At 38.9% G+C, this 22,903-nt stretch overlaps 1 protein-coding gene and 1 long non-coding RNA gene across 5 annotated transcripts; one reads left to right on the forward strand and one right to left on the reverse strand.

Moving 5' to 3' along the window:
• Window positions 1-1,777: 1,777 nt before the first annotated feature.
• LOC146750860 (uncharacterized) lies at window positions 1,778-7,509 on the reverse strand. 2 transcript variants are annotated; one of them, XR_014927881.1, is made up of 3 exons: window positions 7,386-7,509; window positions 2,501-2,601; window positions 1,778-2,006 (listed from the first exon to the last, which is right to left on the reverse strand). It is a non-coding gene; the product is annotated as an uncharacterized LOC146750860 (long non-coding RNA). The 2 variants fall into 2 exon arrangements; XR_014927880.1 differs by lacking the exon at window positions 7,386-7,509 and adding an exon at window positions 7,064-7,282.
• On the forward strand, window positions 6,367-22,341 carry LOC100372489 (WD repeat-containing protein 53-like). 3 transcript variants are annotated; one of them, XM_085494345.1, is made up of 2 exons: window positions 6,367-6,438; window positions 20,953-22,341. In XM_085494345.1, the coding sequence occupies exon 2, from the start codon at window positions 20,991-20,993 to the stop codon at window positions 22,026-22,028; it is 1,038 nt and encodes a 345-aa protein (XP_085350471.1). In that variant the 5' UTR covers window positions 6,367-6,438; window positions 20,953-20,990; the 3' UTR covers window positions 22,029-22,341. The 3 variants fall into 3 exon arrangements, 2 of the variants coding, with proteins under 2 accessions (XP_085350471.1, XP_085350437.1); XR_014927877.1 differs by lacking the exon at window positions 20,953-22,341 and adding an exon at window positions 12,704-12,774 and having other exon boundaries at window positions 6,393-6,438; XM_085494311.1 differs by lacking the exon at window positions 6,367-6,438 and adding an exon at window positions 12,786-12,858.
• Window positions 22,342-22,903: the final 562 nt, after the last annotated feature.

Raw genomic sequence — 22,903 nt, forward strand, 5'->3', positions numbered from 1 at the left:
GCACCGATATAGGTCAGTGCATGGATGGATGGAGGAAGGAAGGCCAGAGGGACTGTTAGGCCAGTGCATGGAAGGTAACTTCCATGGCCAAAGAGACAGTTGAATGTAGTTGAATGAAACCTGCCTCGATTTACAATAGTTTCCCTTTCAATGCGACTTCATTTCAAATTTGTTTTACCGGCGTTTGGGTGATTGAGTAGTAAAAACTGCGAATAGCCGTTGTTTATTATTAGGGCCCATTTCAACGGGGTCGTCTAACATCGCACGGTTCATTTCACCGGGGATCGCGGAAACTGCGTCATAAAGGTTTGAGAAAAGGTAAATTTAGACTCAACACACCCAATGGCGATCGCTATGTTTATATAACTGTATGAATATCACATCGACTTTACGTAATCCATTGTGCCCTTCCGAGTCCTTCAGTGTAATCTGCAATATTCCTAGCACTGTTGAAGAAATCAGGTGCAGTCAACGAAGCTGTTCGTGCAAAAAGGTGTTCGCGAACGTTTTACTATGGGCAGGCAAAATTTAATTTAATCAGTGGGAGGGAGAAAAATTTGACTTAATATTGTGGGGAGTGGGTGTGGGTAATGCATTTTTGGAAGTGGGCAGGCAGAATTGTTAACATATGGTGGGCAGAAAATTATAACTATCAGTGGGTAAAGAGGAACTTGTGGTTACAATATCGGGAGGGAGAATATAGAGATATTACCCGTAGAATACCGATGAATCGTCAGGTTGCCAGATTGGGTCAAGCGAGGTCAGTTGTGTCTTTGATATGATGAACGCCACCAAACAGCGAAGAGTTCAGTGCGACGAAGAAGCCGACAGGATAACATTCGTCCATCAGTGATCAATCGAGTTGTATGTTTGTTGATATTAGTTTCTTTTGTTGATAAATCAACGTCTGCCCTTATATGGGAAACATGTGGATGTGAGCACGCCAATTTGACAACATTATGATTAGATTTTGACAAAAAGTAATTAAATTCAAAATAATAATTAGCAAAAACAAAACAAAGCCCGCACACTACTTGAGGTTTAATGAAATATGCTGAGTCATGGCTGAGGGTTGCTCAAGTATGGTTTGAATCTAAACATAAAACATCAAGTTGAAGAATTAACTGCATGTAGGATTTAAGTAGGTTGAGCTCTTGTACAATGAATTTCGAAGATGTGTAAGAACAGGTGGGGAGAGGGCTCTGAAGACCACTACCCAGTGGGAGGGCATTTTTTTTTGCAGGCACTAGTGGGAGGGAAGGTAGTGAGAGGGGGTGATGGGTGGGGAGAGGGCAGCGGGAACCAAGATGCAGTGGGAGGACATTTTTTTTTTACGTTAGTGGGAGGGGAATTACGAACAGCTTAACCCCTCCCCTCCAAATTTAAAAACGTGTCAAATATCGATAAAAAGTATGTACATGATGGACAATTATTAATAATGACGGTTTTGAAAAATTTGGCCGTTGGCTGCACCTGAGAAATGGTCATGGCCGTGATAAATCAAGCACTGTTGTAATAATTAGATAAAAATTATCACCTGAAATCATTAATATGCATATCTGTATTATTTTGAGCACAGTTAGATAGAAACATGTAACCACGTTCTATTATGATGGCAACAGTTACAACTAATATCAGATAACCATAAATGGACATGTGGCCTCATTAATATGCATAACAGGGCATTGTACACTTTCAGATTTCCCAATACAACCAATGCTGTAGCAACCAAAACAGACAGTCGGTTGCTTACTGTTCAGTGTAGCGATACTCTACGGGCAATCTTTCTGTACATTATATTTTGCCCACTTGAATAAACCATTAATAGAAAATTGCTAGTATATTTTTATTTGCAAAAGAAATTCCACAGCATTTTACAATTTTTGTCATTACATTGAATATTTTTTTCACTTCCAACAAATGTGTACACTTCCAGATACATCTTCGCCAGCCAAGGTTCGTTCATTCAGTCATCGCTTCAATTTTACATCACTGAGCATAATTATCTAGAATGGAAGCAAAAAAATAAGTAAATCGTAATGATTAGAACACTGTAAACAGCTATAGTAAACAATGCAAACTGATTTTAAATTGTATAACGGTCACCGGCCCACGGCATCGACGCAGAAAATTGGAGCAAAAAAATATTTCCTGATCAATTGCGATGTGTTCCAATAAAAAATATTTTATTCCAGTCCAAATCAGCTCATTTACTTTAATAAAGAGTTATTTTATAATGTACAAAATGATGATACAATTTGATGAATATTTACAGCTACGGTTTCAATACCGTAGACGATGTTGGCCCGATCTTCAACAAAACATCACCCGTCTCCAGGGCAGGCGACTGGAAAAAGACACTGGTGCTCGGTCGAAACGGCGGAAACAAAATCGTCACTCCCAGAATAACTATGCAAAATAACGATCTAAAGTCGAACCATTCGAGCCACAATATTAACATAAAAATGACTTTCGTTGCATTTGACAATGATAAACTTACCGAAAAGCCGTGTTATTCTCGGTCGCTAACGTCGGTATAATCCGCCATTTTATTTGAGTGTGTTTGCCACCCGACTCCGCCCGGTGACGTCATCATGTGCACTATAGAAGGAGGTATGTGATTAGTTGACTAAAATCGTCGATAGTGGGTCTCGTTGAAATCTCGTTACATAGGCATCGGCTCAGATGTAGGTAGGGCGGAATTAAAAAAATCACAAAATCAAAATCAAAGTAAAATAATAAAATAAAAAAAAAAAAAATAAAAGGGCATTAATAACAAAATTAATAAAAAATAAAATTAAAATAAGTTTATAGCCAAAATAATTAAAGCCCGTACACTACATCAGATTTTAATCAGATTGATGATCCTCATATCATTAATTAGTTATACATATCAGATTACCATACATAATCATGTGACCAACTAAAATTCGTATTGTATAACGTTTATCCACAGTCACTCTACTGGGAGAGTGACTGTGGTTTATCGTTGCTTCAGGGACTATTGTCATTTCAAATACAAAACGAATTAATGTAGCGGGACTATTATTTGCATACTTGTTTTCATCTTCTAATTGTGACCAAATGACTACAAATAGACCCAGAAAAGTATATATTTTTGGAATCGCCAGACTTCATGCTTTTCAAAGGTGTGTTTGCCATGCCGTAAATAATTACGCATTTATGCTGTTGACAAGAAGTTTTTTTTCCACTTTTCCTAGTTGTTCAGTAGCCTGGTAAATTGAATGTGTCTGGTTAGTTTTATTCAAGCAACGCGTTTTGAAAAGTAGTGTCCTGAATTTTAATTTCTGTTTTAGTCGCATTGCCCCCAACTAAAACCACAACACATTGGTAAATAATCCATGAAATAGTTTGACTGGACACATTCAAGTTCCTCTCATTGTCACCTCAAAGCTGTGAAAATTTGGTGTTAATCCGACGACAATAGGTATACGCAGAGGTACATTACTTGGGGTTTGCAACGCGCATAGTACTGTATGGTGACGTCATGCCAAGTTCCCATTCAAGTCTCATCTCGTAGATAGCGAGACTGATGCTACGATCTTCTGACATGACATAGGCGGTTTGTAATAAAACAATAAAACATGTATTACCACATTCATAGTGAAAAAATGTAATACATCGAAAATGTATAGAAAATATAGTTATCGTAATCCGCCATATCGTGAGCAGCTATTTTGATCTACCTGGACATCCCAGTATCCTAGTTACCTCGGGCATGCGCATTCGCATTTTTTTTTAGTTGGAACGCTTATGCGAGAGCGAGATTGTAACGGGATCTTGGTATCATGTCACCATAGTTGCAAACCCCAAGTAATGTACCTCTGGTATACGTTAATTTTTTGTTAAAGACCTTGTATTTGAAAAACATAAACTCCTAGAAAACGTTGATGAAGTCACAGCAAAGATTTTCAAGCTTGTTTATCTGCACAAGCGATTTGTTTTCCCACCAAGGTCTGTTTTAACATGTGTAGGGGCATCCAAATGTGTAAGGCTATTGGAAACCGAAAAATAAAAGGAATGAGATAGCTATAGTTCGATAAAATCGGCAGATGAAAACACCAAAATCAATGATTTTTTTTCAGTGGCTGTGTGACCTTGTGTCTGACACATTCATATGCAAATGACTAATCTGTGAAATAAACAGGGGCGGAGACAAACCACTCAAATGTTTGGAAACACTCACAGCTCCTTAGCCGTGCTAAGAAAACATGCGTGAACCCTTAGCACGGGCTAACGAAGTGTGCTCGAACTCTTAGCCCATGGCTAAACGCCCTCTGCAGCGACCTTTGGGTGTGAACATTATGCACGTGATCAAATATATCCAACTTTCTCATTCCAAAAATGGCAACCGAGCTCAATGTACACGCTTCCACACTGATCGGGTCGCTGTAGCACAGCGTACAGCAGCTCCAATCGTAGACAAAATAAATTTGGTTAGCTGTCTACGACATGCATTTATAAAACTCTGTTACGCCGTTGTATACTGTTTCTGTGCATCCAAATAAGTTAGGTCCGTCTTATCTCGCTTTCCTGTGCACGTCGCTTCAAAATTAGAACAAAACATGTAGGCAGCAGAAATAGAACCTCGCGCGTGTCATCCATTTTTCGTTCGTAAATAGCGGCTTGCCAAAGTTTCTTCTATGCTATCGATAAAGAGCCATTGCTCGAAACGTCTAGCTATTTTTAATAGTTATTTAGGACTACGATTACCAAACATTATCTTCTATATATCATATTTATCAGTCCACAATTTAAACCTGTGTTGTTGATTTTGCACTACACATTACACTACTGAAGCTGCCTTGCTTCCCTTGTAAAAAATCTACATTTTAACCAACTTACAAGGTGTTATTTTATTTTTATTTTTTTATTAGACGCATAAAATCCTTAGGAAAGGATAAAAAGGGTCTTACAGAAAGAAATTAAAACAAACTACAGTCTAAAAAAGAAAACAGAAAATAAAAACTTTTCTAAAAAAATAAAACAAATCAAAAACAATAAAGAAAATTTGCAGTCAATGGTGAATACAGAATATAGAATGAACACAAAATGTAGCCTAATACACTGATAGTTGTTGCTGTTTTGTTCCATAGCTGTTTTTTAGGAAGACTGCTAGGGCTGGTGCTAGAGTATGGTTTGCCATAATCAACATGAATTTATTACATGACATTCTAGGCTACGTTGACTTTATCCAGTGGCGGATCCAGCAAAATGTATTGGGGGGGGGGGGGGTCCAAGCTACGCTTAAGATATACGGACCGTAAATCGCAGAGAACTATGCGTCATCCAGATGATACAAATCGTCATGCGTCGGGGGGGGGGGGCACGCCCCCCTCTGGATCCGCCACTGGCTTTATCAGATGAAAGTTTATAGTGCATTTCATCAATTAGTAAAATAAATGTAAAAATTGTAATTTTCAACACAAATAATAGTCTCGCTACCTTAAATACACAGTTGCCGACTAATTTTCAAACGTCCATGTTCCACCAGATAATGAAATTGTGTCGCCAAAATCGAAATATCTCAATGAATAGCAGGTTGGTCATACTTTCTCTAAACTCTGTCAAAGGTCTCATAATCATGTGACAGTAAAATGAACATCGACAGATAGTTGCATGTTATATCAAGTTAAACGTCTATGAAAGTTTGTTATAAAATATGTTCATTTAGTGTGTTCATCTGAATACTGGCTAATTTGATGACCTTACAAATAGTAAAAATGAATTCCTTGACAAAACAGACCTATAATTACATGTATTACACATGATAATATTGCATGAGTATACTGAAATTAAAGTGCGGTGATCGTCGTACAGCGCGTGTTCGAATTTCATGTAAATAAACAATGTAAGTCCCATATCGAACAGGATGCGGCGCGACGACTGCCGCCCTTAAGTATTTTGGTCATTAAATATTTAAAATGGCCACCGTTATGCAAATATGTGTCATAAAATGTAACCTGTTGACATTTCATTATAATCAGCAGACATTATCCTTCAATTTTACCAACAATTGCTATTATTGATACTTATTTATACATCATAGTAGTCATGAAAATGTGATATGATAGAGTTGTTGGGGATGCACGATATCCTATCCTGGTCCATCGCCTATACATGTGTCACAATTGTTGTTCTATTTTAAAAGTATCTATACTTATACATCATATAAATCGGCACAATGATTGATATTTTTTTTTATAAAAGTTTTATCTGTTACCTACAGACAAGTATCACAACTGAGTTGATTGAAATGACTTATCACAAATCACGTTTCCAAGGAATCGTAGAGGAATAAAATATACCATCCTCGCTTGCTTCTGAAAAGCGCCCTCAAAGTTACTGTGACCCTTAACCTACTTTTCACTTCCGGAATATAGTGTGACCGTAATCCTCGAAATTGTACACCTTGTGGTAAGTATCGTACTGTTCATTTTAGTATGTGACGATTTACCTGCAGCAAGGGACATGTCTATAATCTATCGACCGTATCACAGTCGCTTGTAACGAAAAATAACACTGCAGCACAGTCCCTCAACGAAGGGACTGTGACTCCAGTTACTAGTAACTAGTAGCACCGCGCTGGAATAAATGGCTCTTGGGCACGGATCTAGAAGCAGTAAGTAAACACAAATTGGTGACGTCACAAAATACATGACCTTCAATCGGGGTCGTTTCCTCGGTATATACGAATTGGTATATACAAATTACAATAAAGATACTTAATACATTACACATCAGGTAAAACAAATCACGTGACAATATAATGATAATAACGGTAATAAATCCTAGCTTAACAGTTGAACAGAACGCTCATATAGTCAGTCGGGTCACGCCGAGGGTCACGCACTCTGTTCCAAAATGGCCGTGTTGTTGAAACTGGGTCATGGCGTGATGGGTGAGGAAGACATCATTAAACACTCTCAAAATCACAATAAAACGAGGAAGTGGTTGCATATTACGGCGTAGCCAACATGGGAAATAAAAAAACGCCCAATACAAACGACATGGGTTCGAATCACACTAGATACACACTCACCAGAACCGAAGCAATCAGAAACCAGCAATCGTTTTGGCTTTTCCGTTCAACTCATCGCAACACTGGAGTAGTTAGAAAAATTAATACCACTTAACGACCAACGTCGTGGCGTGGTACAGAAGCGTGCCATCAAAATAAAACAAAATTAGCTTGAAAAGACAGTGGGTTCGAGTCCCGCTCAGAGCTACCGTAAAAACGTAAATCAAATGAACTGAAATCTCTCAAACCGTAAACAAGTAAGCAAAGAACGTCGCGAAAAAATAATAAACCTTACAAAACTCTACCATACAAAACTGAAAGAATAAATAATAAAATAACTTACGTCTTAAACTGGACGATGCGCAATTTGTTCAACAGTTTCCAGATTGTGACAAGAGATAAACAAGACCCAAGTCAAGGTAAGTTTTGTTAAAGTGTCGATGGCCGCGTTCCCTATATTACGAAAACAATTCAGGCAACAGACGAATATCTTCTGTGGTGTTGTGGAATTTATACTGTGTCTGCGGAATTGTTGATTGAGGGTTCGAAGCCAGCAGTTAACATTTTGTTAGAAAGTTTCACAATTAAATCAAATATCTACTGATACCAGTATATTTATTTCATTATTTTAACAACTTTCAATAGTAGAAGTTAGTCAAACACGAGTTCTTACACCTAGATAAGTATCAAATATTTGTCGACACATTTATTGTCACAATTTAACCACTTGTTAATAGTGGAAATTACTTAAACGCGACTTGTTTAATCAGTTGACATCAATGCAACTTTAAATACCCGCAGACAGTGCACAACAGAGTATCATTATTAAGCTATTATAAACAGGAACGTGTCTTGGCATTAGGGTTAGGGTCGGGTCAGGTATGGGCAACGGAATTATTAACAGTAACATGTCTTGGCATTAGGGTTAGGGTCGGGTCAGGTATGGGCAACGCAAATGGCAAACACCCAATTGGCAAGATGTACACTAACGGGTTATGGCATGCATATAGGTTACACAAGTAAAAACACAAAATTGGCAATTTTTTGGACAATTGTAACTCAATAATAGAAATATGTTGTATTTCTATATATATACACACTATATAGTCTTATCAAATGCAAACACATCCAGTTAATCCATTGTGGTCTTGTGGGTCAGTTGTCTACACAGTGATCAGGAGGACCTGGGTTCAATTCCTATGCCTGCCCATCTTTTTCTCGCAAACACCATTTGGCAATAAAGCTAAATATGACAACAAATTATTCAATTTGCATGACTACCCACATAGCTCAGTAGATTTGTACTATGTCAGCAATGTGAGCGATCGCTGGTTCGAATCCAGTATGTTTAGTTAGATTTTTTAATGCTAGTGAAGACAGTGCTCCTATGAATAGGACTTAAATCCTATCTCTTGTGTGAAGACACTCGTGGTACAGTGGACAAGACAGTGCGCTGGGAACTCAAAGATCGCAAGTTCGAATCCCTGATTGGACACTCCTACAAAAGACATGAAAGACGTTAAAAACATAAACAGCGAATTCGAAAACTCAAGTCAGAAAAAAACAGAACACAAGAATACTACCCCACATGGAAGCCAGTCGAAGTCGTCGAAGAACGAACACAGTTGACAGCTGTGTAAATAATATATCGCCCCTTTTAAAATGTATTGACCCACAAATTAATGAATATTCATGAGCACGGAAACTGCTACGTCACGAATAAATTAGCATAATTTAAAAAAAAAATTGCATAAAGTGTAGGTACTCCTTCTGGAGCCCTGCCGGCTCTTGATATTCAACAAAATAGCAAAATAACGAAATGGCGAAATAATGAATAATTCGTGAAAGAGAATACCTGATTATTAAAACTCATTCGGTTACAATAGTGGCCCAGACCTAAAATAACTATTAGTCTGTGTTTGGGATGAATACAGAGCCGAATTGGTTCGTACGTTGGTTTAGGGATTGGTCAGTTACTTCGGCCTGGGGGGGGGGGGGTCGGTGGATCAGTAGGGGGGTTACCCTGTTTTTGATTGTGCGAATATGGGGGGGGGGGGGTCACCCTGTTTTTGATATCATGTTTTCCAGAATTCACACACGCGCTCATGCATATATTTTTAAAACTTTTATTTCAGAACAAACGATAAAAAAGTTAATCATACAAATGTGTTCTTAATAATAACTATTAACTATATTGCCTATAAATTTGTTGATGCAAAAAATGTTATAGGCTAAATATTTTGAGGTTAAAGCTGCCAAATAACTAACAGATTATGCAAAGCGGCTAGAACCCAAATTATACAGTTAAGTTTTAAACACATCCCAAGTCCATGTGCTGCTGATATCAGATTATTTTAAATTATTTAAAGTCTGAAGTCACTATTGTATAAGATATTTACTGGATTTATCCAATTATACAGTAACAGGAGACGGAAAGACAACACAGCAATTAGTACAAAGAGCAGTGACAGTTTTTGTTCAGCAAATCAAAAAAGTTAAATTTGTGAAAATGCTGATATATAAATTAAAATAAATGGTGACAAAATGAATAAATAATTTTTTTGTTTTTTTAACTTTTAAATATGCATATTTTGCTCTGTAAAATACCAAAATCCAACACAAATTTAAGAAAAATTGAAGTTTCCTTTGTTTTCATAAGCACAGACTGTGCTTCGGGTGTAAAGTTTTCCTGGTCTATAAGAAATGAAAGATATTTTAAATCCAACTTAGTTTTCAAAGAGTTCAAACCGCCTAGATTCAAATCCTCTTTTCCTATCTTATAAGGGCGTTTATCGAGTAAGTACTCCACAGCTTTGCTTTTATTTACTATCTTTAGCAACATAGATTTCCCGTCCTTCCTGCAGCCTTTTCTGTAGTCATTTTTTTGGCTTTATGCTTTCCCTCCCCTTCTAAGGTCTATTAAATGCAAACGCTAAAAAATTATGTCAAAATTATGGCAAACCATGATATTTTCAATGCACATATAACACATATTGTAATCATGTCAGAGCCAAAACTGTTAATGTTTCTTTGTTTTTTAGGGGGTCAGCATGTTTTAAGTTTTAAAATATAATGTGTGTGTGTGTGTGGGGGGGGGGGGGGTCACCCACTTTTTTTTATTTGATAGGGGGTAGGTCAACTGAGATTTACAGCTGGCAAAATGGAATCTGCCGACCCCCCCCCCCCCCCCCAGGCCGAAGTAACTGACCAATCCCTTATTTCCGCGTGAATGCGTGCCGCGCCTGAAGTCTGCATCAAGTTGGGCGTACCCGACTTTGAACTACGTCATTCGAAAGATATATAAAAAACTTTCTTGAAATTAAGCAAGCTGATCACGATAATAAATGGATCATGAAAACAAGATACAATCATAACAATACTACCGTGATACGGATTTTATTTTACATGGTCTGGGCTACACAGCCACACTATATACACACTCTAAATTGCTCTTATCATGGGCACACACTGATAAAAAGCAATATAATTAAGTTTACAGGGCATTGATTCCATATATTCCACCAGGAGTCTCGCTATGATTTCATAATTTTTGCTGAATATCAAAAGCCGGAATAGATAAAAAAAAAGTTTGGAAACACCCTGTCACACGCAACGTAATATTACCGTAATTGGTATAGTACAGGTGCGATGGTTCAAATACCAAAATGGCAACAGTAACAGAAAGACTTCCCTGGCCGTGATGATAACATACGAACACAAAGCCAACAGATGAGGTTTCAACTGGTACTGGTATTATACTCTGCAAACATCAAGTACAATAACGCGGTAAAACTCCACTACTCCAATAACTAGATACTTAAACTCCAATACAATTCAGCGAGATCTCCGATCTGAACTCAGTGCTGAACAACTCCCCTATATATACCCCCACTGTCTATAAATAGACCATTACATCAGCATACATAATGAGTCTGGAATTTACTATAAATTTCTAGAATGTTCCATTACCTTCTATTGCCTTCTACAGTGTTCTATTACCTATTCAACCAGTTTCTAAAGAAAATCTAGAATATTCCACCCAGACACAGTACGGTTCTAGAACATTCTCAGTGACACGGAAGTGGTAAACAAGTCGTACGCGACATGCCTCCCCTCTCAAGAATATTACAACATATAATATTACATGACTAGCAACGACGTCAATAATACGAATACGATAACAATGTCAAATAAAACAACAATACAATATATCAAATCGAACTGAATAAAGCTCTGAGTACATAAATTCGAAAATCACATACAGTAGAATATAATAAAATATGAAATATAGTCATAAACGAATAACATTCTACTATTCTGTTCAAAAAGTTCCTCAGTCCATCAATCTACTCAGGTAGTCCGCTACCACATTGTCCCGTCCAGGAATATCCTCAACACGATAATTATATCCTTGCAGAGTCATCGCCCATCTCATCACTCGGTCATTTGCAAACTTGGCTTTATCCAGGTAAGACAATGGTTTATGACCCGTCTGCAAAATGAACTCCACACCGGCTAAATATAGGCAAAATTATTCACGCCCCATACAATGGCTAAACATTCCCTTTCTACAGTTGAATATTTCTTTTCTGCATCGGATAACTTCTTACTTGCATACGCAACTGGATGAAGCTTCTCACCATGATTCTGCATACGTACTGCTCCAATTCCTACGACGCGTTCGTCCGCAACACAAATGGTTTCTGTGGGTCAGGCAACTTCAAAATTGGTTTGCCCAATATGTATTCTCCTGGGCCTCTCCCTATACAACTTTGTTAGGTTGTCCTTTCCTTAGTAGGTCACTCAAGGGTGCTGCAATAGTTGCGAATAAGGGGATGTGGTCTCTGTAGTAATTGACCAGCCCAAAGAATGATCTGACACCTTTCTTGGTCGCTGGTCGCATGTTGTCATGACTTGGACTCACCCAGTTGTGTCCAATTTCATGACCCAGGAATTCTACTCATGTTGCACCCAGAACACACTTGGATGGTCTAGCTGTTATGTCCGCTGCCCTCAGTCTTCGTAACAACTCAGATAATACTTGAACAAGCTCATCCCAGCAGCTTGAATAAACTATCAGGTCATCTATATAGCTTCCAACCCCCTCCATACCTGACAATAATTTCCTGATTCCCCGCACCAGAGTAGCTCCCGAATTCTTCATTCCAAATGGCATCTTTAAAAATTCATAAGTTCCATCAGGAGTAACAAATGCTGTCTTTGGTATATCTTCTTCAGCTACTGGTATCTGCCAATAACCCTTACTTAAATCAATTTTTGACAGGAACTTACTATTATGTAGCCTCTGAAATATATCCCCTGTTGGTACCATTGGCTCAGGGTCGGTTACAGTGACCTTATTTAATTTTCTATAGTCTACACATATGCGATTCGATCCATCCTTCTTCTTTACAATCACCACCGGTGACGCATAGGGTGATGTGGACTTCCTGATTACTCAAATTTTTAACATATCTTCAATATCTTGCCTAAGGTTCTTCCTTATTGCATACGGTAGTGAGTATAGCTTAGATCAGATTGGTGTATCATTTGTCAGGTCAGTCTTATGACTGATTATCTTGGTCTTTCCTGGCAAATCAGTAAACACCTCATCATAAGTATTGACTAAACCCACCAATCTTTTCTCTGGTGTTCTGTCAGGTCTGTACCAATTTGAACATCTTTACCTGACTCCTTGGGTTTACAAGTTCCTAACTCTAGAAGATCATCTTCGTCTACAGCAATCTCTTCATCTGCCTTGTTGCACCCCGCTGTAGCTGCACGCACATCATTCATCAGGTCTATGGCTGTGTTTGGTGAGTAACTTGTCTCACTTACATCTGGTTGAGGTGACATCTCCCGCTCAACATACAACTTCAACATATTTACATGATACGTCTTCACTTTGTCACCTACCCTCACTCGATAATCGTTTTCACCTATTACCTGCTCCACCACATAAGGACCCTTCCACTGCATCAACAGCTTGTTGTTGTCAGTTGGCAGCAAAATTAACACCTTATCTCCTTCCTTAAGCACTCGCTTCTTCGTTTTACGATCATAGTAACACTTGTATCGGTTCTGTGCCTTCTGTAATTCCTCTTGAGCAATCTCTAAAGTCTGTTCTAACCGATCTCTCAACTCAAACACATACTGGTAACTATTAACTATCTCAGGAGTATCGCTTTCTTTGGTCCATAACTCTTTAAGGATCTTCATTGGGCCATATAACAGCTCAAATGGGGAAAAACCAGTTGACTCCTGTGGTACCTCTCTATATGCGAAAAGTAAAGCACTAATATACCGATGCCATTGCCTTGGTTGTTCATGGCACAACCGCTTTAACATCTTTTTAAGTACCATTAAACTTTTCCACCAGTCCATTTCAAATGTGGTGATAGGGCGTAGACATCAGTCTCTTAATGCTGAGTGATCCCGATACTTCTTGCATGCATTCTGACCCAAACTGAGTCCCCATGTCTCTTAGTACTTCTTCTGGAACCCCCAATTGGCTATTTAAGTCAATCAATGCCTCGGCTACAGTCTCCGTATCTATATTTTTAAGTGGAAGCGCCTCTGGATACCGTGTAGCATAGTCCACCATAGTTAAGATGTATCGATGACCCCCGTCACTGGCTGGTGTAATTGGTCCAACCAAATCGATAGCCACACACTTGAATGGCATATCAATTAAAGGCATCTTACCTAATGGGGCCTTCACAACTGATCCCTTTGAAACAGTCTTCTGGCACACATCACACGATCTACAAAAACTGGTAACATCTTGATGTAGCCCAGGCCAATAAAAGCTAGTCACAATCTGGTCTTCTGTCTTCTTTATCTCCATGTGTCCACCAAATATTGAATCATGGGCAATCTCCATAACACGAGTCCTCAACAGTTTCGGCACAACCACTTGACGTACCGTCTTGCCTCCTGGAACTGAACGATCCCGATACACACGATATAGCAAGCCTCCATATACCTGGAACTCGGTTGCATGGTGCCCTCTCACTTCTGGTTCTCTCTTATTATAATACTTCTTCAACGATGTGTTTGCTTGCTGCATCTCGATTAATTTTCTTTTGTTACATGTGCTCCAGTCTTTACCTTACCAGATTTCTTCGCTTGTGCTCTGGTTGTTACTGCTCCACTCACATTCCACACCGGATCCGGGTCATCTGGTGGTCTTTATAATGTAGTACAAAAGATAGTACAAGGAGACAACTTTCGTACAGTGTGTACAGTGACTTGGTGTAACGGTCAAGTGCCGGAGCCTCGATCCCACCTTTATTCCAATAACCCGGATGTGATATTACGTCATTAATACAACGTAAATAATACATAGGAGTATCGATATATAAGTATAATATTGGTAGATACTTGGACATTACATCCCTCCTAACCTAGATAGAAAGTGTCACAAATAAAGTGTTAACTGTTACACATGCGCAAATATCAAACTTTATATAAACTAGTTTCAAACTTTAAACTCGATAGAAATGTAAGCAAAATCATGAAACGAAAAGGTTTGACTGACAGAAGTTGCGTCTTTGTTATTGTCAATGAATAGTGTCACTTTATGATAGTTGAGCGTTCAATTGTTCTGAGATAACAAATAAACATCAAGAGTTCATTAACATCAAATATAAGAGTTCATTAACATCAAATATAAGAGTTCAATAACATTGAATGTAAGAGTTCATTAACTTTGAATATAAGAGTTCATTATTACATTGAATATAAGAGTTCATTAACATTGAATATAAGAGTTCATTAACATTGAATATAAGAGTTCATTAACATTGAATATAAGAGTTCATTAACATTGAATATAAGAGTTCATTAACATTGAATATAAGAGTTCATTAACATTGAATATAAGAGTTCATTAACATTGAATATAAGAATTCATTAACATTGAATATAAGAATTCATTAACATTGAATATAAGAATTCATTAACATTGAATATAAGAGTTCATTAACATTGAATATAAGAGTTCATTAACATTGAATATAAGAGTTCATTAACTTTCAGTAAACAAATGTTTACGTTTGTGTCTAAAACAATAACTGGTTAAATTTGAGGTGAGAGGTTACCAGTACGTCACCTCTAAGGTAAATCCTCAGCATTTACCTGCCTTACTACACTGAACATAATCTTTTAAATATGAAGGTGGTTGGCGTTGCGGATGATTACGACGTGGAACACTCACAGGTTGACTTGCAGAGGTTGACGGAGTTGAATCTAACAAAGTGGACTCTTCAGCTTCGTCTTGTTCTGCTTCGCCTGTCTTGCCGTCATGTTCACCCTTCAACACTTTGAAACGAGATGAGTTTCTGGTTATTTTATGATCACCTTTCATCGCGGTTATCATGGAACCATTTGTATCTGTAACTCTATATAGATGTGTGATGTATGGGGTTGTATCTTATCTGATGTACCTATCCCGTTTTATCAGCACAGTATCACCCACTTGAATTTGCTTCTTGTTAGTATTCTTGCGATTGTCCGCATTTAATTTCATACGTGTTTTTTGTTCTTTATCGCGTTGACGTAGCTCGCTGTCAGCATGGCCAGGTGCTGATTTGCGGTAAACGTACTCGCATTGGTTTTTTCAGCAAAAATGATGTGGGTGGTACACTGGTTGTCGTGTGTGGTGTGGCTCTGTAGTTACGTAAGAATCTGTGTAACTGTTGTTTCCACGCCTTGCCTTCAATATGTGCTATGCGATATATTTTCTTCATGGTGCGCATAAATCGCTCAACCTCAAATTCAATGCTGGAGAATGGTGGGCCGTTATCAGAGCGAACTATTCTGGGTATTCCAAACAGCACAAATATGCTATCAGGTTTGGAATAACGAATCTAGATGTGGTTGAACTTATTACCTCTACTACGGGGTAATGGCTGTAGTCATCGGTTACCACTAAGATATGTCCACCATTTGGTAAATCACTGAAATCAACGCTGACTTCCTCCCATGGACCCTTAGGTAGCACTGACATTTTTAGTGGTTCGCGTCCACCTTCCAGGGTGTTCAGTTGACATGGAGTACACGACTCAACAGTTTTTTTCACCATATTATTGATTCCAGGGAGCCAAACTTTCTCTCTTAAGAGCTGTTTTGTTTTAACGATGCCTTGATGGCCCTCATGTGCAATATTGATGATTGCTTGTTGTAGAGCTTCAGGTATTACGATTCGGCTATTGCGAAGTAGTAGGTCGCTGGATGAATGTACTGTCAGCTCATTTTTCACAGCATACAGACATTTCAGTGTGTTTTTCTCCTTTGTATTAGTAGCCTGTGAAATAACTTCATCCCACTTGCCAGTTTGTAAGGCTTGCATGCACAGTAACAAAGGTGTATCAGTCTTTGTCGCTGCTTGGATGTCTTCAATCTGTACTGTTTTAGGCGTAGCATGCTGTATGATGGAATTTATGTGTTCTTCAGCCATTTCTCTTCCCTGCTGGTTGGTTTGACAGAAGATAGTGGATGTCGAGACATGTAGTCTGCTGGATTAAGTTTTCCAGGTCGGTATGACACTTTAAAATCATACTGCTGAAGTTTGAGAATCCATCGTTCTATGCGTGCTGGAGGTTTTGCAGTTGGACTGTTGAAAAGCGGTACTAAGGGCATATGATCGGACATCACCTCAAACTTGTGTCCGTATAGGTATAAGTGGTAGTGAAGCACTCCCCATGTCACCGCCAGGGCTTCTCGTTCAACTTGTGAATATCGTTGCTCAACAGGTGTTAGAGATCGACTGGCTAGTGATATAACAGCAACACTGCCAGTACTATCACGCTGTGTAAGAATAGCACCCAGGCCAACAGGACTTGCATCTACAAGTACTTCTGTCTGTCTGACTGGATCAAAGTAGGCCATTTTACAGTTGACTGAGATCTTGTCTTTGATTTGTTGCAGTGCTTGTTCTTGGCGCTTTCCCCATTTCCAGGTCACGTTATTTTTCGTAAGTTCACGAAGTGGTTCAGTAATGGTTGCCAAATTTGGAATGAACCGACTGCTACATTTTGTGGTCTTTTTGCTTCATTTAGTGCTGCAACTTTCTTGGGGTCTGGTGAAACTCCACCCTTACTGAATACATGCCCATAAAATTCGACTGTGCCCTTGCTGAATCTGCACTTCTGTTGATTTAGTGTAATTTCACGATCACGAAGTCGTTTGAGACAGGCTTCTAGGTTGGCATCATGACATTGCTGATCACGACCATATATTAGTATGTCGTCACTTATGTTAGTGCAGTGTAGATCTAATCATATTCTGAAATACTTCGGCTGCTGAGCACACACAAAAATTAAGACGTTTATATCTGTATAAACCGTTGTGTGTTGAGAATACGGTTAGATGACGAGACTCTGGAGCTAACTCTATCTGATGGTATCCAAAGTTCAAATCAAGTTTTGAGAACACAGTTGCTCCATTTAAGTCAGCAATTATGTCATCAAGCGTTGGTGTGACATGGCGTTCACGCAATATTGCCTTATTTGCTGATCGCATGTCAACACAGATCACTTGATTTTTTTGGTTTTTCTACCACGGTTATAGGCGACACCCATGGTGTTGGCTCATCTCCAACCCGTTCAATAATATCTAAGTTCAACAGTCTCTGTAGCTCTTCTTTGCACGAACATGAAACGGTACCCTACGATGTGGCTGTACAACAGGCTTTACGATTTTGTCTTCATGAAGTATACACTGGACTCCTTTCAGTTTGCCAATGCCATTGAATCTGTCACTATACTTTGTAACTATTTGGTCAGTAAGTGACTTGCCTGGTGTAATCTGATATGCAATATACACTATACTTAGCTTGGATGCAGTAGTATATCCTAGTAATGTGTCTCCATTTTTCTTGGTTACAAGAAATTCTGCTACAGTGTTATGGTCCTTGTATTGTAATTTAGCATGAAAAATACAAACTATATTTAAAGGTTCACTGCTACAATATGTGTATACATTACTGCTGCTTTGCATGTGCAACTTTGGTTGGTTTTTCAGGTGTTTGTAGGTTTCCAGACTCATTAAATTCACAGTAGAACCAGTATCAATCAATGAAGCAATTGGTGTCTGCTCTATGTATAATGTTATTCTGGGCTGACTGTTCGAATTTTGTGTCACAGTAAAGCAGTAGTCATCGTCATCGTCTGAGCTACATGTGTAATCACATTGATGAACAGCTTTGATGTTTTCTGCTTTTTCAGACTGCTTTAATTTACCCTTTGAACGACAGCATTTCGCATAGTGATTAAGTTTACCACATGAATTACAAGACTTGCCTTTTGCTGGGCATACGGTATCGTGTGGATAGCTTCCACCACAATTATAGCATTTAGAAGACTGTTTAGTCGACTGTTTATCTTGCCGGGACTTGCCATTGCGCTGTGAACAGTGTCGCTGTTGGCGATGTTTTCTGATTGTATTCACTGAAGTTACACTCGCACTGGGGACGTTTCTTCCCTCCATTCCAGTCGCTTGAACTTCAGACACTTCGAATGAACGAGCAGAACTTAATAAATTATCGAGCGTAGTTTCCTCCCTGAGCGCACGACGTCTGAGCCGGGCTGAGGTGCAACCACGTATTATTTGAGACTTGACCTCTTGAGATTTATCGGTGAAATCACAAGTGTTCGCCAAACGTTGTAAACGAGTGTGAAATGCATCGATTGACTCACCACTGTTCTGCATGGTATCTCTGAATACAAATCTTTCATATTCAATGTTTCGTTTTGGTTTTGGCAGTTTTAAAATTGCTTCCAGTCTCTGATAGCGTGTCAAAAACATCGTCTACTTCTTCACCTGCCCAGTGTAGTAACAGCGCGCGCTGGCGCTTGTCGTCAACAAATGCAACAAATGCATTTTCCACCCTGTTCAGGTACTTCTTCCATCTTGTACTTGTTGTTGTTGGATCGGAGTGAACTGGGAACATCGGTAGTGATGGTAAACTCTCCATCCTCGTCGCCAATATAATGTAGTACAAAAGATAGTACAAGGAGACAACTTTCGTACAGTGTGTACAGTGACTTGTACGGTCAAGTGCCGGAGCCTCGATCCCACCTTTATTCCAATAACCCGGATGTGACATTACGTCATTAATACAACGTAAATAATACATAGGAGTATCGATATATAAGTATAATATTGGTAGATACTTGGACATTACAGTCTTGCTCCGGGCACATTCCCAACAATTAACTCATAGATTGGGTCCTGCACACATAATGCTTCAACCGTGCCTCTCAAATATGGCGTATCAATTCCCACCATGGCGACTGGAACCCTTCTTACAGTACGATCAACCATCAGTATATGACCCATCTTTTTTGTATACTGGTCATCTAGTACCAAGCTCTTCTTGACTATAATGCCATTACACCCAGTGTCTCTCAACATGGTCACAACTGTGTCACCAACCTTCCCTTGACCCACAGGCAAAGTCCTGTCCTCCACAACACCACTTCGTTCCATATATGCACCATTCACAACCTTTAACTGCTCCCCCAATGCTAACAACAAATGGTCCTTCTCAATCATTTTAGGCACATCACTGTTAATTTGAACAGCACAGCTAGCACTGATATTAGACTCCTCTTTAACCACTGCAGCTGCACCAGTAGTAGTGCTGGGTTTGACACTCTTTCTTTCTTGACCCTTGTGTTGTCCACTACGACAGAACTTAGCCACATGTCCTATGTCACCACACTGAAGGTACTGTTTACCTTTGTCATTGTTGACATCAGTAACGGGGGATGGACATTGTGCTGCTCGATAACCAACACCCTGACATACAAAACACCGAATACTACTGCCCTGTCCCACATCAGTATTTCTAATGGCAGTCTTATTATCATTACGCCTCACCTGGTCCTTCGTGGATAACTGTCGACCATGTGCCACTAGGTACTGCTTTGCTATTACTGCCAACTCATCTAAATCTTTGGGTGCTCTTTCTTTAAGATAAACTGCAAGATCTCTTGTACAGGCACCAATAAACTGCTCCTTCACCATCAAGTCGGTAACACCATCATATGTTGCCGCAGTGCCTGACAACTCAACCCATTTAGCAAAATTAAATCTTAAGCCGCACAAGTAACTAGTCAGGACTCTCAGAACTTTCAGGTTTAATTCACGGAATCGCTTCCTGTACCCATCCTCTGTGAAATTGTATCTTGTCAACAGCGCCACCTTCACACGATCATAGTCAACTGCATCAGTGTCGGACATCCTGGAATATACTTCCAGCGCTCTACCAGTCAACAGCGCACTCAATTTTGTGGCCCATCTATCTCTATGCCAACTTGCATTCGTTGCAAACCTCTCAAACCGCAATAAATAAATATCAAGTTCGTCCTTACCATCAACAAATGCAGGCAACTTTGGTGACTTTGCTTCGTTGACCGCCAAAATCAGCCTGTTGGAGCCCCCCGGTATTGCTGCTGGCTACTCTAATTTCCTCAACTCAAATTCTCTCTCCTTTTCTCACTGTTCTGCTTCCATTCGCAATTTCTTTCTTTCGCCTGCTTCCGCTTCCAGCCGCAACTTTTCCTTTCTTTCCTCAATCTCCATTTTCCTCACCTCTGCTTCTATTTCCATTTTTGCCTTTCTCTCTTCCCTTGCCGCTTGTCTGTCAGCCTGCTGAGAACTCAGTTGCTCCAAAATAAATTTCCTTTTGTCTTCTCCAGTCATTCCCAGTTCATCCGCCCATTCCATCAACTTTTGTTTCGACATATTGTTCATCTCGCTGGCCATGTTGTCTTCTATTTGTCAAATATTATATAATATAAGATAAGTGGTTAGCACAAAATCACTATAGTCAATAAAAAAATCAATAATGATAGATATATGCAGTGGAAATAAAATTAACATCAAACTAATTCTGCTTTCAGTTTATTTCCATTTGTGGTTGGGAGAGAGTTGTGCTACTATGGCAACCAAACCAGATGTACAGAAATGGATCGGAGGACACACTGAAACCATTTTGTGTCTTGACTGTAGCGTTGATGGGAAAGTGTTGTCAGGTGGGGAGAAGGGACAGTCTTGTCTGTGGTCACATGATGGAAATGTGATAGAGAAAGTTGGTGTTGGTGAGATTGGTATAGCTGACGTTACTTCTGTGTGCTTCTCTCGCAAAGATCCTTCATGTTTCTATGTGGCATCTGGGGAACAAATTAGACAGTATGATAGTAGAAACTTGAAGATGGCAATGTGGAATTGTGAATATAACAAAGAAGAGATCAACCAGATTGCTCTGAATTGTAATGAAGAGTTGCTGGCATCATGTGATGATTCAGGCTTAATCAGAATTATCAACGTTCGAGAAAAGAAATGCAAGAAAGTTTTAAGGAAACATTCTAATATTTGCACAAGTGTCAGATTTCGCTCAAAGAGACCCTGGGAGCTTATATCTGGTGGCATGGATGCTTCAGTAGTACATTGGGAAAGTGGTCGTGGTCGGACACTTAGCGTACTCAACATGCAAGAAATTGCACAACATTCAAATCCAAGTGGTGGGTACATGGTGAATCCTCCATTGGTGCATTCAGTCGATGTGTCGGAGAATGACCATCTGTTGGCTTGTGGGCTGGAAAATGCATCTGTCGAACTCTTTGAATTTCGTGGCAAGAAAGGTTTGTGTCAGAAAATGTGCCTGCAAGGTCACTGCCTTGGTGTATCTCAGGTACATTTCCCAAAATTCCGGTCAGATGATTGGTTACTCTCTGCAGGGAATGATGGGAAAATCATATTATGGGATATAGCTAATGTCAAATCTACAAGTGGAAAGATGAAAGATGAAGATGGTGGAACTGAAATGGACTCAAGTGTGTCGTCACAGTTCCAGAAACATGTAATAACACATGGTGATAAGATAAACTGGCTAACTACAGTGAAAACTATAACAAATAATTTTATTTTTGTTGCTGATCAAAGTGAGACAATCTCAGTGTATTCACTGACACACTGATCAATTATTTCATTTCAATATGGAAATATCATTAGAGAATTATTTTTACTATGGCAACAAATTCAGCAGCCTCAATTTTTAATTTAATACCTGTCACTGGTACCATATTTTCTCTATTTGTAGCACATGCGCTCATGTGAATAACAAAGCTGTATCTATGGTGAAAATAATTAATTTTTTAATGGTTCAATATGCAGCAAATACAATTTCTGGTTTATATGTACTTCTATTTGAGTATTAGTTTTGCATGCATCAATTTGGTACTTTATATCTTTGTAATTCAGTAAAAACACTTTATTTTTTCAAAATGGAATTATTTTGTCCATGTTTATTTCATTTATGCATGAAATGTGTGATAATGTAGTATTGTGATGATATAATAGCAGGAAAACGTATGCATATATCACGATAATACGTTTTCCTGCTGTTTAAACCAATTATATCCAAAGTTATGGGGAAACCTGGATTGTCATTGCATATTACAGCATATGACACGGTGGGAGTGTGTACAAATCCTCAGCAGTCGCTGGCTTGTTAGCTGTTGTATATATCTGTTAGTGTCGCTTATGTGTGGGTTTCAAATACAAAGGCAACATTCAGCACTAGCAATGTGGTGAAACCAATTGACGATGCTGAATGTGACGTTGCATCTAACGTAAATTAAAATTAACCTCACTATGATGATGCATGCATTGTGGAATACGGAAAAAGAACCCGAAGCATACACACTGCGTACACAATATGCTAATAACCTTCAATGAAGTTATGACGTAGACATATCTCATGAATATTATTTGAAAGTGAAATTATTAATAAAGAGCATTTAGTATGAAACGCCCGAAACATGTATATTTGATCTTGACCCCCAGTCTGTC

This window comes from Saccoglossus kowalevskii, chromosome 1, assembly GCF_978046115.1.
Source record: "Saccoglossus kowalevskii chromosome 1, keSacKowa6.1, whole genome shotgun sequence".
NCBI classification, from domain to species: Eukaryota; Metazoa; Hemichordata; class Enteropneusta; family Harrimaniidae; genus Saccoglossus; species Saccoglossus kowalevskii.